Genomic DNA, 11,604 nt, shown 5'->3' with positions numbered 1-11,604 from the left:
TTCTTGGCTTTACCATTGCAATTTGTAGCTGGGGCTTGTGTTGTGTCCTTTAAAGTCTTTGTTGGAGAGCTTTATTTTGGGGAATTTAGGTGCAGAAACAATGATGCTTTTTTCCCAGTATATTTCAGAGCTTGATAAAATGGATGCATTGGGTTTAAAGGGGGGGGAAAGAGGAAAAAACCCAAAGGCTGACATAGAGCAGGACAAAAGCAGTGGCTAACAGCAGTACATTACTCAAGGTCATTTAGGCAGATAAGGGCTAGGTCTGCTTATTTGCCATGTCCTAATTTTTGTGCTTCCCTCCCTGCTGACCCTGTCATAAAAACGGAGCTTCCCATTTTAAGTTGAACATGAGATGTTAAAATGTATTTTAGCTGCTACATGTACTTTAAAAACTCAGCTCTCAGTTTTGCAGGGTGTTTTTTCCTGCTGTGGTGAGGTGGCACCGTTGTCTGCCTGTAATCCAGTGGCAGCTGGGAGGCTTTAGAGATAAGGGTACCAGTTTAAATAAAAGGGGGGGTGGGGGAAGGAAAATATCCTAAAAGCTGATAATGTAAAAATTGTTTTAACACTCTTGCTTTGCCCTTTTCTTGGAAGATTCTGTGCCAGGGTGATCATTGTGTGCTCAGTATGAGCAGGGGTTCACAAAGCTCCCCCTGAGTTGGGAGTAGACAGCCTTGGTGCCAGCAAGCTGCTCCTGAACACCCTTGTACTTCAGGCTTCCTTCCTTCCCTGAGCCAGCTTCTGCTATCCACAGACTAGTTTTTTCTTTTCCTGGAGTGTGTGGTGAGTGATTTCACCTCTAAACGATTGTCCATAATTTGTAAGTCATGGTAAATAGCTACTGACAGGAAGAGAGTTTGTGAAGGATGTGTTAAAATCAAATGTCCCAAAATATGTCAGGGTATGGTGTACCTGACACTGTTCCTTTTGGTCTACATTGTAAGTTACTATATGAAAGCTGTTAATAGATTGCTGTAAAATATATTTTAACATTTATATTTCAGCATTGAAGTAGTCAGAAAACATCTCTGCTCTTTGTATTTCGTTAAAATTCTCTTAATCCCAAACATAAGGGGAAAGTATGTGGGCAAAGGGCTGAGTCCATGGATGCAGTACAACATTTAACAAAAGAGTAAAGCATCATCTGGCCCTCCCTCCTGGAGAGGACAAGGTGTGTTAATGCTTTCAGAACCAGCTTTCTGGGGACTTACTGGAGATGTCAACGTACAAAATGCTTGTCATAAAAGCTTCAGAATCACAGCTGGTCCCAGAGGAAGATTTTATTCTCTTATCTCTGACATTTCTGACACAACAAAGTTACCAACTTTCCAAAAGGAGACAGGACAGAATGGGCTATAAGCAGAAAATGGTCCAAACTCTGAGCTGTTTTTATGCAAGGCATTGAACAGAATGTTTCCTATTCTTTTTCTAAAAGCAGTGCCCTCAATCTTTCAAGATTATTTCGAATAGCTTTTTTCAGTACCCTGTGGTTCTGCATCTTGGGCAGTTGTTTGTTCCACTGGAACAGAAGGTAGTGTCAACAACCAGACTTACTGTAGATGTCTTTCTGTTGCAGTGAAATGCAAATTTTAGAGATCTTTAGATATATTGGTCATTCAAAACATATCTGTGTAAAATGCTCTTTCTTTCATCTGCTCCTGTTGTTTATTCTCTGGTGAAATCCAGTTATGATGGAGTGAGATCAGTCTTTTAGTAAAGATTCTATTCAATGATTTTCTTTTTGCTGGAAAAGGCAGCAAATGCTGTAGAATACAGTGTACTTTATATTTGTTCTGTAACTACTTTGTTCTGCGCTTGCTTATTACAGCAAAATACTTTATGTAGGCAAGGGGAGTTATGAGACTGCAGTTTGCCTGCCCCTGGGAGGGTGTTAACTGGGGTGCAGCACCCAGGGAATGTGCCTGTGTGTTTCTAGGGTAGGTTTCCACCAGTTAGCTCAGAGAGCAGCTGGAAGAGCTCGTGTTGTCAGTGCCCACCTGTGCAGCTGTCCCCCAAATGTCACTAGAGATGAGCTTTTCACCTGTATTAAGTGATGTTTAGGTGTGTGTCTCACCAAGTTTATTTGCTTACCATAGTTCCCTTAGTGTGATAGCTGACTGTCTCCTCTTTCCTGTGAATAAACTCCTTGTATCCTGGCTCGGCAGGGAATGGCAGTTTCCCCTCTGGAAGGGTTGGAAGCAGAGGCACAGGCAGCATTAGTCGTGTTTGTGCTGTACTGACCACTGCAGGAAATGGAAACTAGTTCTGGACTGATAGTTTGCCCACTGGCTTATTCCTCACACAGTAAACAAGAGTGATCCAGTCTCTTTGGCAGAGAGTTCCCAAACCTGTCCTTTTGCTGTGTGTTTTCACTCTCTCCCTGTGCTCCCCCATGGATGTGAGTGTGCATTTCTGTGTGTCTGGATCTGCATGCAGGAGGAAGCATGTGTCCTCCCACACAGCTCTGGTGGTGGCAGCTTCTCCAGGACAAAGTTGGGGAGTTAGTTTGAACCCTCCTCTTAGCAAGATTTAGCTTGTCAGCTATCCATCGAGGAAATACTCCTGAATATAATGTTCTGGGGAGTAACTGTCTGCTTATGATCAGGAAGAGGAACTGGGTGATCTTAATTAAGCAAATACTAAAAGCAAGCAGAAAATTGTTTGCTTTACAAATGAAGAGCCTTGTTACAAATCCACCTATATAGTAAATACCTGAGAGAAGGTTGGACTGGGGCCAACGCTTTATTGGGAGAAAGAGTATTTACTTGTGGTGGCTGAAACTTCAGCTATGCTGATAATGCTTTTATCCTGTTTTTATAGATTGCTGCTAAAATTGGAGATATTCCTCACTTGAATAATTCTACAACACTTGTGGACCCCTCAGTCTACGGTTATGGAGTGCAGAAACGACCCCTGGATGATGGAGGTAAGCTGGCTGTGATTAGTCAGTCTTGTGGATGCAGCTCCTGAAGTTCATCTGTGGAGTCAGTTGTCTATTTTAAGGATGGAAAATACATCTTTCTGTGTATAGAAATTTTATACAAGGTGCCCTGTGTTGTTTACTCTTACCTAGATAGCACAGTGTTCTTAGGCATTAGTGTTAATGTGAAGCAATTCTTTGTTAGTTCATGACCTTTGGGAAATAGCAAACAAACAGGGTAATTTAAATCTTGGTCTATGGTAGTTGAGGGAGGGAGGAGGATTTGCTTATTGGGCCTGTGCTGGAGCCCACCTACAGAGTACCAGGTGTACACAGTACATGCTCTTCCCTGATGACCCTTCTTTTCTGAGTGCAGGTAATGTGTAGGGACAGTATTACACATGTTCCTTTCCATCTGTGACAACAGTCACAGCCCAGGAGCTGAGTTGCTGTCAAGTTCTGGTTGCTTTGTACATGAGTTCTAAGGAAAAAAGGTACTTATGTAAGATGATGCAAGCTGGAAGGAAACCTCCTGTATTAGATTAGCTTTCTCCATTATTATTTGAGAATTCTAAAATCTCTGAAGAATTTAAAATTGGTCCCAGCCAAAGGATAGTTTATTGCATGGACATAGCTGGTAACTGTCATAAGTCAATATTGTATGAATTGTTACAGTTTTAAAATAAGCCACTAGTTTCTTATCTTTGGTGGGATCAATGAAAATATTAGAACAAGAGTTTTTTAGGTTTTATAAATCTAATGATATGCATTGTTACAAGAAGTGTTTAAACTGTATTATCTGCTGCTCTGTAGATGCAAAGAGCTCACCTTTCTTTGTGAAGAAATAAAAAGCATGTCTATGTCTTCCTTTTGCTATTTCCTCTGGTATTTTTCCTGACACTCATAGCCCTGCAGGGTGATTCTCTCCCCCATGGATATGTTCAGGAGTACTGAGGAGATAGGCAAAGCTGCTGCCTAGCACTTCATTTTGAAAAGAATTTTTTTCTATCTGATACAAAGGCTGAAAATAACTGCATGTCTGCTTCTCAGTCTGAAAAAACGTGCTGGAGCATGGGGAGAAGTTTCTTTCATGTGGAGCCTCTGGCTTGCTAACATTTACTGTTTTCTGAACACATGCCACCACCCACTTCTGTTCTCTGCTCTTGGCTCTATTTGAGCAACAGGTTGCTGCTGCTCCTTTGGTTTGGGGTTTCAGGAGAGAACGGATTCATCTGGGTGAGCCCCCATGCTTTGTATCTTGGACTGGAGTATCCTTTTGTTGAGAAGCCAGAGGTCTGGCATTGCTGGTGTGTGCTGGTTCTGCAGGAGAAGGTGCTGGGCTGTCACAGGCTTGGCAGTGTTGGGGAATGCTGAACAGCTCTGAGCTGTGCCTGAATAGCTTAGGGACGTGGCTGTGTGTGAAAAAGAATAAAAATAGCCTTCTAGGAACCAGTCATTCACAACATTTGTCCCGCTTGTGTCTTTCATTGATCAGACTGAACTGGGAGAGCTGACCTCTTGACAAAATGGGTTTTAGGAACTTGTAACACGTGAAATGGTCGTAGTGCTGTAGTGACAGGTTAGACTTTGTACTTAAACTTGTACTGACGAGCCCTAGAACTTGGTGAGCCTTGTTTGTGTTGACACAGACCGTGTCAATACAGTAGCAATCTGGGCTATAAACGTGCCTTACTGCCGGTTTCTTGTGCTGTGGTAGATAACTCCATGGAGCAGGTATTGTTCCTGGGAGAGCCTCTCAGAGTGGCTATTCCTGACTCCTGGATCAGCAGTTGTTCTGCTCACCCTGTACTCAGCACTGGACCTTGCCTGTAACTGTTTTTAAAGGAGCTCCAATGCTGTGTTTGCCCTTGGGTTGCTCATATACATCTGTATATGACTTTGTCCAACTCCCTTCCCAGAAATCTGATCTGTGAGATCTTCGAGGAGAAGAGAAGTGACTGAAGTAATATTTTAAAGGGCTGGAATTTGACAAAGAAGCAGGAATTGTCCGGGTAGGGCTAAGGGTTGTAGCACTTCTTTCAGCTTGGGTCATGTTGGGTTTTGTTTCTAATGGTATGAATAAGTCGTGTACTGAGATGCAGCTGTGTGATGAGTTCCCTCCTACAAGTGGAATCCTCCTGTGCTGTTCTTTACCTGCAGCCTGGCAGAGCAACTCCTGAAGCTGTGGGTGCTTCTTGCTGTGTATCTCTTTGTGGTGTGATCCATATCTTAGTCTTGGGCTACCTGCTCTTGCTGCCATGTAATTAAATGTCTATAATGCAGCTTTAGCTTTAAACATCTGGAAGATGGAAGTTGCTTTTAATAGGACGCTTTAATTAGGAAAGCACTTCTATTTGGATGATTTTTTTAATTCTCTGTTAGCTGCAAACAAGGGGTGTGGGGATTGCATGCCCACACTTTTCTCATTTTCTGCTTGTCTGTGAACCACAGTTTGGAGATGTTGTCAAGAAGTGATTGTTACACATGCTCTAGAAATGTTAGTGTGTGGATTTGGATACATTCTGCTGCTCTGGATGAGCTGGAAACAAATCTGGTGGGAAATTTACCCCTGTATACTGCATGCTCACAGCTGAGTGCAGGTCTCACTGCTTCCTTATCCCCGTACAGCTCTTAGGAAATTAATGCTGTTCTTAATACTGCTGAAAAAATTGTCTCCAGAGGAAATATTTAAGGTGACAGGAAAACTGTCTGTCTTTCAGGACGATCTAATTCTTCCTGTCTGTTTTTGTAAACAGCTGCTGCTGTGGCTGCCTGATGCCACCTTAGGAAGTGGTCTTAAGACAGGTGTCAGTGCATTGATCCAAACAAATTCAGCAGCTTTTAAAGCATTTCCAGGAAAAACAGATTTGTCGTAGTGTTGGAAACCAGGATGTGTGGGTGCCTTCTGCACTTCCCTTAACATAACCCTCATCTGAACTGTGGAGCAGCGGGATCAACCCTGGTAACCTGGCTCACTGGTGTTAGATAGAGCTTGAGACTGATTATTTCTCTTTTCCCTGGCTTCTTTATTTCCCCTTTCTGGAAACAACTTGGAAGTAATCTTGCAAACAGCTGTAGTGCAGAGAAGAGATCAGGTTTAGTTGTACTGCTCCCGGGAAGTCACAGCTGGCATTTCTGTGGCCACTTGCAGGGGTTAATGTTTCTCAGCAAAGGTGAGCAGTAGGGACAGGTGAGTCTGACCTGCAGAGAGACCTGGTGGCACTTTGCCTGTGGCTGCTGCTGAGGCAACTTGGAAGTAATCTTGCAAACAGCTGTAGTGCAGAGAAGAGATCAGGTTTAGTTGTACTGCTCCCGGGAAGTCACAGCTGGCATTTCTGTGGCCACTTGCAGGGGTTAATGTTTCTCAGCAAAGGTGAGCAGTAGGGACAGGTGAGTCTGACCTGCAGAGAGACCTGGTGGCACTTTGCCTGTGGCTGCTGCTGAGGACACACCCCAGCCCTCCTGTAAAGGGCCAACTGCTGCCTCTGGCCTCCATTCTAATTAATAGGTCCCTCTAATTACCAGCACAGATTAATAAGTTGGTTTAATGCTAAATAACATTTAAAGAAGCAGCCTCCTTTTGTTCAAAGGAAGCAGGGATCTAGTCTGCTGCAAAGAGACTGATGGACAGAACGTTACCCTTTGTTTGCCCTGCTTTGGGCTGCTTTAAAGGAGCGTCCTGTTAGATCCATAGGATTAAGCAGCAGCATGGCAGCTGAAGGCTGGGGCATCCTTTGAGTCTGGGAAAACAAAGGTGAGAGACCTTGGAGAAGCCTCACACCCTTTCATTCCACTCTTCTCCCCAAGCTCCTGTGGTACATCCAGATCTGAAGACAACCTGAGAGACCTTGGAGAAGCCTCACACCCTTTCATTGCACTCTTCTCCCCAAGCTCCTGTGGTACATCAGATCTGAAGACAACCCGCTCTGGTGTAATAAAACTTGGTTGTAGTAGAACCAAGGGGCTCAAACACGACGTGATCCTGCTGTACAAAGTACTTTATTCTTTTCTTCCAGCATGTTTTCAGTGAAAATAGTGGTGGGCAGAAGGGAATTTTATTCCTGTCTTACTGCTGAAGAAAGTCAGTACTGATGCTCTTTGACACATCTGCAGCAGCAGTAGGACCAGGGCAAAAGTCCAGATCTCTTGGCAAAAGATTTAGTTTAATACACAAAATACCACTGTTCAAAATTGTAACTTTATGGATGGCCACTTTTTTAAAAAAGGTGGTTTAAGGGAGGGGAAAAAAACCTCCAAAGATTTACAGTGAAGTCAGGCACAAAAATTATTAGAGTTTGCCTATTTAATTAAAGAAAAACCTAGCAATATTTAACGATGGAGAATTAGGGTAACTATCTTTGCAGCTTTCTAAAATTTATGATGATCCCATTTTGGCTCAAAAGTATGAAAAGCAGCCCTGTTCCACTGCTCTCCAGGAGATGTGTTGCTCTGATTTTATTCTAGCCAGGAAGATATTCCTGAAGAGATTGTATATTCCCATCGTGCACATTAATTTAGTGGGAGGCACTGCTCTGTTTTGTGGGGCGGAAGAAAAATCCGCATTTGTTTTGAGTGTCTGTTAGGTAGAATTCAGTTAAGGTGAAGCGTAAAGCAGAATGAAGAGTTATCAACCAGCAGGTGCCATTAATAGGAAATTGTGCTGATTTTATTCAGTATTTTTCCTTATTTGCAGTAAAATGACTGCAGTTACAGTTAAATTGTACTGAATAGATGTAAAAGGGGGAAATACATATGTGGTTTGTCAGAGTTCAGCCCCCTCCTTGGTGTGAAGGGAGACAGTGGGATGGTGCATCAGCTTTCGGTATTGTGGCTGCCCCAGCTCTGCCTCTCTATTAGGCCCTGTTTTTCAGAGAAAAATGGGCATGTTGGAGAAGGAATGAACCTTTAGGTTGTTGGAACTGGGAGCCACATCATTTCCCCCCACTCCCCCCCCCAAAAGAGAGAGAAATCATAACTGACTTGAAGTAAATCATTTCCATTTCTCTCCATTTGCTTTTGATCTCAGTTTTTCGAGAAGTTACCTGTAGACTGTGGAAGGAATGGTCTCTCACATAAGTTATTGTGGCATCATTTTTTCATACTAATTAGCATGAATAAATATATAATAAACATGCATTAAGGCTGGTATCTCCCTGTGAGGGTGAATAGCTTACTCTGGTTGGATAGTACTCAGAATGGGTTGGAGAGACATTGTTACCTACATCTAAAGCATTAATTCCTTGACCAATTTAACTTCCTGTGCTTGTACAGGTTTCCCCTCGGAAGTTGTCTTTTTCAAGTGTAGGATTGTGTTACAAAATGAAGGCTCTTCCCTTCCTTGCGTGAACTTGGGGAGTTGATTATAGGATGTGTATCTGTCTCATAATTTGTGGGCAGCGGCTGCAGTGGAACAGATTGCTAAGAGAGCTGTTCTGGTGAATTGAAATGCGAAGTGGAGATTTAAATACAGCCTTTGCAGAGTTAAAACCACTCTTTCTGGCATCTTGATAATGAGTGGCCTTGGCTGTGGCAACCCCACACTACACCAATACCACCAGACCTACTGCGTGGAGCTGAAATATTCTGAGTGCAGTTTGGAGCAAGATTCTGAGTTTGGTTGTGTTTGCTCAGCTCTGTGGTAGGAGCTTATCAGCCAGAGCAAATATTCCCCATTACATCACCCACCTTTTTCAACTGCAATATTCATAGTTATCAAATTAGAGCTTTTTATGTTCAGGGTGAGAATATGCAAAGACAAATCTAAGGGAGTCAATAATGCAGGAGTTGTCTTATTGCTGAGCTGGGGAAAGTAATAAAACAGATAGACTGTCGATATTTGGTCCTGAACTATTATGGGGGTATTGACACGCGGCAGAAATACACTGTTGACTCTCTTTGTCTATTTTCTTTGAGTAAAGTGTTTGGCCACAAACTTGATGCATTTTTCTACCGGATTTAGAGAGCGTGGGATGCATCCACTTTCTATCCCTGCCAGCTGATTGCCAATTTATTTCAGGTCAAAGAATGTGCAGTTTGCTGCAAGGTAGTTTGAAACAGCATCTTTATTATCACAGCTCACATATTGGCCAGTTTCATTTGTTTTGTTCCCTGTGCCCTCCAGGCATGCAATATAATCTTTCAGCTGGTTGTTAGCACCAAATGGTCTGGTTTTTAGCTGGTTTGCTGCAGGCAAAGTCCAGTAGGAAGCCCAGCAGGGCTCGTGTTCCCACTTTGCATGAGTTGGTCTAATGATATTTTCCCTATTAACATTTGGAAGAAAGATCTAATCTGTTGGGGTTGGGGCAGAAGTCTGTCTGAGGGTTGTCAGTAGGGAGATAACTTGTAGTCATAGATGGACCAGCAGCTAACATGGCAGAAATGCCTGGAATTTGTTCAGGAACATGTGTTTTGTTGGGTTGAAAAACTGTTTGGGTGCCACGAGGTTACTTAACAGCCCTATTCCTTTAACAGGTCTCCGTGTAAGTGGGCTCCATGGAGCACAGATCAGAGACACAGAGAGAAGTATGTGCCAGCCGTGTCTGATGCTTGGACTGAGGGAATCTCTGAGGCTGCTTGGCTTTTATTCTTTAATACACACTGGTCTTCGAATTTCTCTCCCTCCTCCTCCCTCCCCGCCTTTTCCCTTTTTTTTTTTTTACTGCTTTGGGCTTAATTTGGGAAGGGGGGAGGTCAGTTGCAGGGATTTGGATTTGGGCAGGCAGGATTTTCTCCCATGACTCTCAGCATGGGGAGACGCAGATCAATTCCCTCTCCTGTGTTCAGCTGGACACTGGGCTATGGTGTGTGTTGATCAAGAAATCCCCTCCTGTTTTGTACCACATAACGCATTCATTTCAGCCACTGAACCTAAATTACTGTTTTGCTTTTCTTTCTTTTTTGATGAAACGGTAAGAACTCTTTTTCTATAGGGATGAAGTTAGTTTATCCGTGCTAATGCTTTGATTTTTTTCCCTTTTTTCTCTCTCTGCCACAGTAGGTAACCAGTTAGGGGCCCTGGTACATCAAAGGTAAGCAGTGGGTTATGTTTTATTATTTATTGATCAATTCTAATTGTTTATTGATCCACCATCTGTAGTAGTGTTAGGAAGTCAGAGGTTGAGAATGTGGAAAAACTGTCAGCTTGGGTTTTCTCCAGCCTGGGTTGTTTGTTCTGATGGAAAAAAAGAGGAGTTTATGTGAAAGTTGGATTTGGTCCCTGCAAATCTGCAGGACTGAAAAAAATAAATTCTCTCTCTTTTTCCTTCCCCTGCCCTGGCAGGGGGCAAGAAAGAAAAAGTGAAAAAGGTCTGGCGTTTTGGCAAAAGGTGGAAGTATCAAACAGACATGTGTTATTGTTGGTGTTATTACTATTTAGTATTGTTGGTGTAATATGACCTGGGATGACACCTTTGTCAAAGATGGTTTGGGAAGACTGAAGCAAGTATGAGTTGTCATCCAGCATGTCTCAGCATCCAATAAAAATGTAAAATTCTCAGTTTTTCTCAAATCCTGATCTTGAGGAGTTGTCTGTGTTGTTTTGAATGGAAGAACATTTCTAAAGCTGAGTTAGCCCAAAGGTGAATAGTAGTGCATTTCCATCCTAACCAGCTGTTTGGGGCCTCAGCAGAAGGGACAAACAATGTGCATGAAGGCTGTAGAACCTGAAATTTTTAATGGTTAAGTTAAAGCTAGTGTCTGACTAGAGCAGCCTAGAAAAGTGTGGGCAGTGCGTGTACTTTATCTGCAACTTAGCTAATCAAGTCTCGTGTATTTTATAGCTTCCCTTACTGATCTTAAGCAAAAAGATGGGAAGATTTTAATATACCTCACCACAAAACCTGCATTGAACTTACTGGGCAGGTGTTTTATTGCTTTTGAGATTGCTGAACAAATTGTATATAATGCATGTTTTCAAATTCCATATTCATGGTGTTGTGTTTTCTACAAAACAGAAACAGCTAAATAAAAAAGCAATCCAAGTTAATTCCTTTCTATTTGACTATGGTCAGGTCTTAGGAAACTGCTTTGAGTGCTCTGTTTTGAGGCAGGCGCATTGAAAATGTCCAAAGAGCAATAGGTATGGAAGTCTTGAGATAATAAGAATTCAGAGAATAATCGAAGACAATTTTTATGAATTCCAAGGAGAAGAATGATAAGGGCAAGCAGGCAAAAAAAGAGTCCCAAACACCAAACCTGTGACTGCCAGAAAGGGGTGTTCATGTCAGGACTGGCTTTGGTTGGTGTCTCCTGGGAGGAGAATATCTGGAAGCATAGACACTGCTGCTTGGGAGGTCCAGGCTCAATGATAAGGAAACTGGTTTGGTTTTTTTTTTTTTTTTGTTAAATCTGTCTGGAGCAAAAATGACAAAAAGAACTTTTTCCATCAGCTTCATTCAAGATACCAGAGGTAGACTGGACATGGATCCAGCATAGGAGGAATTGTGTGACCATGAGAGGTCCCTTCCAAAACAAATGATTTTGACAGTGATGTGCTCTTACTTGTGTTTGCAGAATCCCTGTCCTGAGCCCAGGCTCCATGGCAGGGATGTAGTTTCTTCCAAATTGTTCTTTGTAATGAAAATTTGATGGGGTTTTCTTCCTTTTTTTTTGTTTTAGGGCTGTAATAACAGAAGAGTTCAAAGTGCCTGATAAAATGGTTGGATTTAGTAAGTACCTTGGAT

General features: G+C 42.5%; 1 protein-coding gene across 1 annotated transcript in view; it reads left to right on the top strand.

Annotated features, from left to right (window-relative positions):
• Positions 1-906: 906 nt before the first annotated feature.
• Positions 907-11,604, top strand: part of FUBP3 (far upstream element binding protein 3) — a 35,023-nt gene continuing 24,325 nt past the window's right edge. The window contains exons 1-5 of the mRNA XM_017745414.1: positions 907-942; positions 2,824-2,929; positions 9,395-9,445; positions 9,921-9,951; positions 11,540-11,589. Coding sequence (XP_017600903.1) covers positions 907-942; positions 2,824-2,929; positions 9,395-9,445; positions 9,921-9,951; positions 11,540-11,589 — 274 coding nt within the window. The remainder of the gene's footprint in view (positions 943-2,823; positions 2,930-9,394; positions 9,446-9,920; positions 9,952-11,539; positions 11,590-11,604) is intronic.

The sequence above is a fragment of the Corvus brachyrhynchos genome, unplaced genomic scaffold, assembly GCF_000691975.1.
Source record: "Corvus brachyrhynchos isolate BGI_N302 unplaced genomic scaffold, ASM69197v1 scaffold59, whole genome shotgun sequence".
NCBI lineage: Eukaryota > Metazoa > Chordata > Aves > Passeriformes > Corvidae > Corvus > Corvus brachyrhynchos.
The sequence above is the reverse complement of the archived record's forward strand: the minus strand, read 5'-3'. Positions and strand labels throughout refer to the sequence as shown.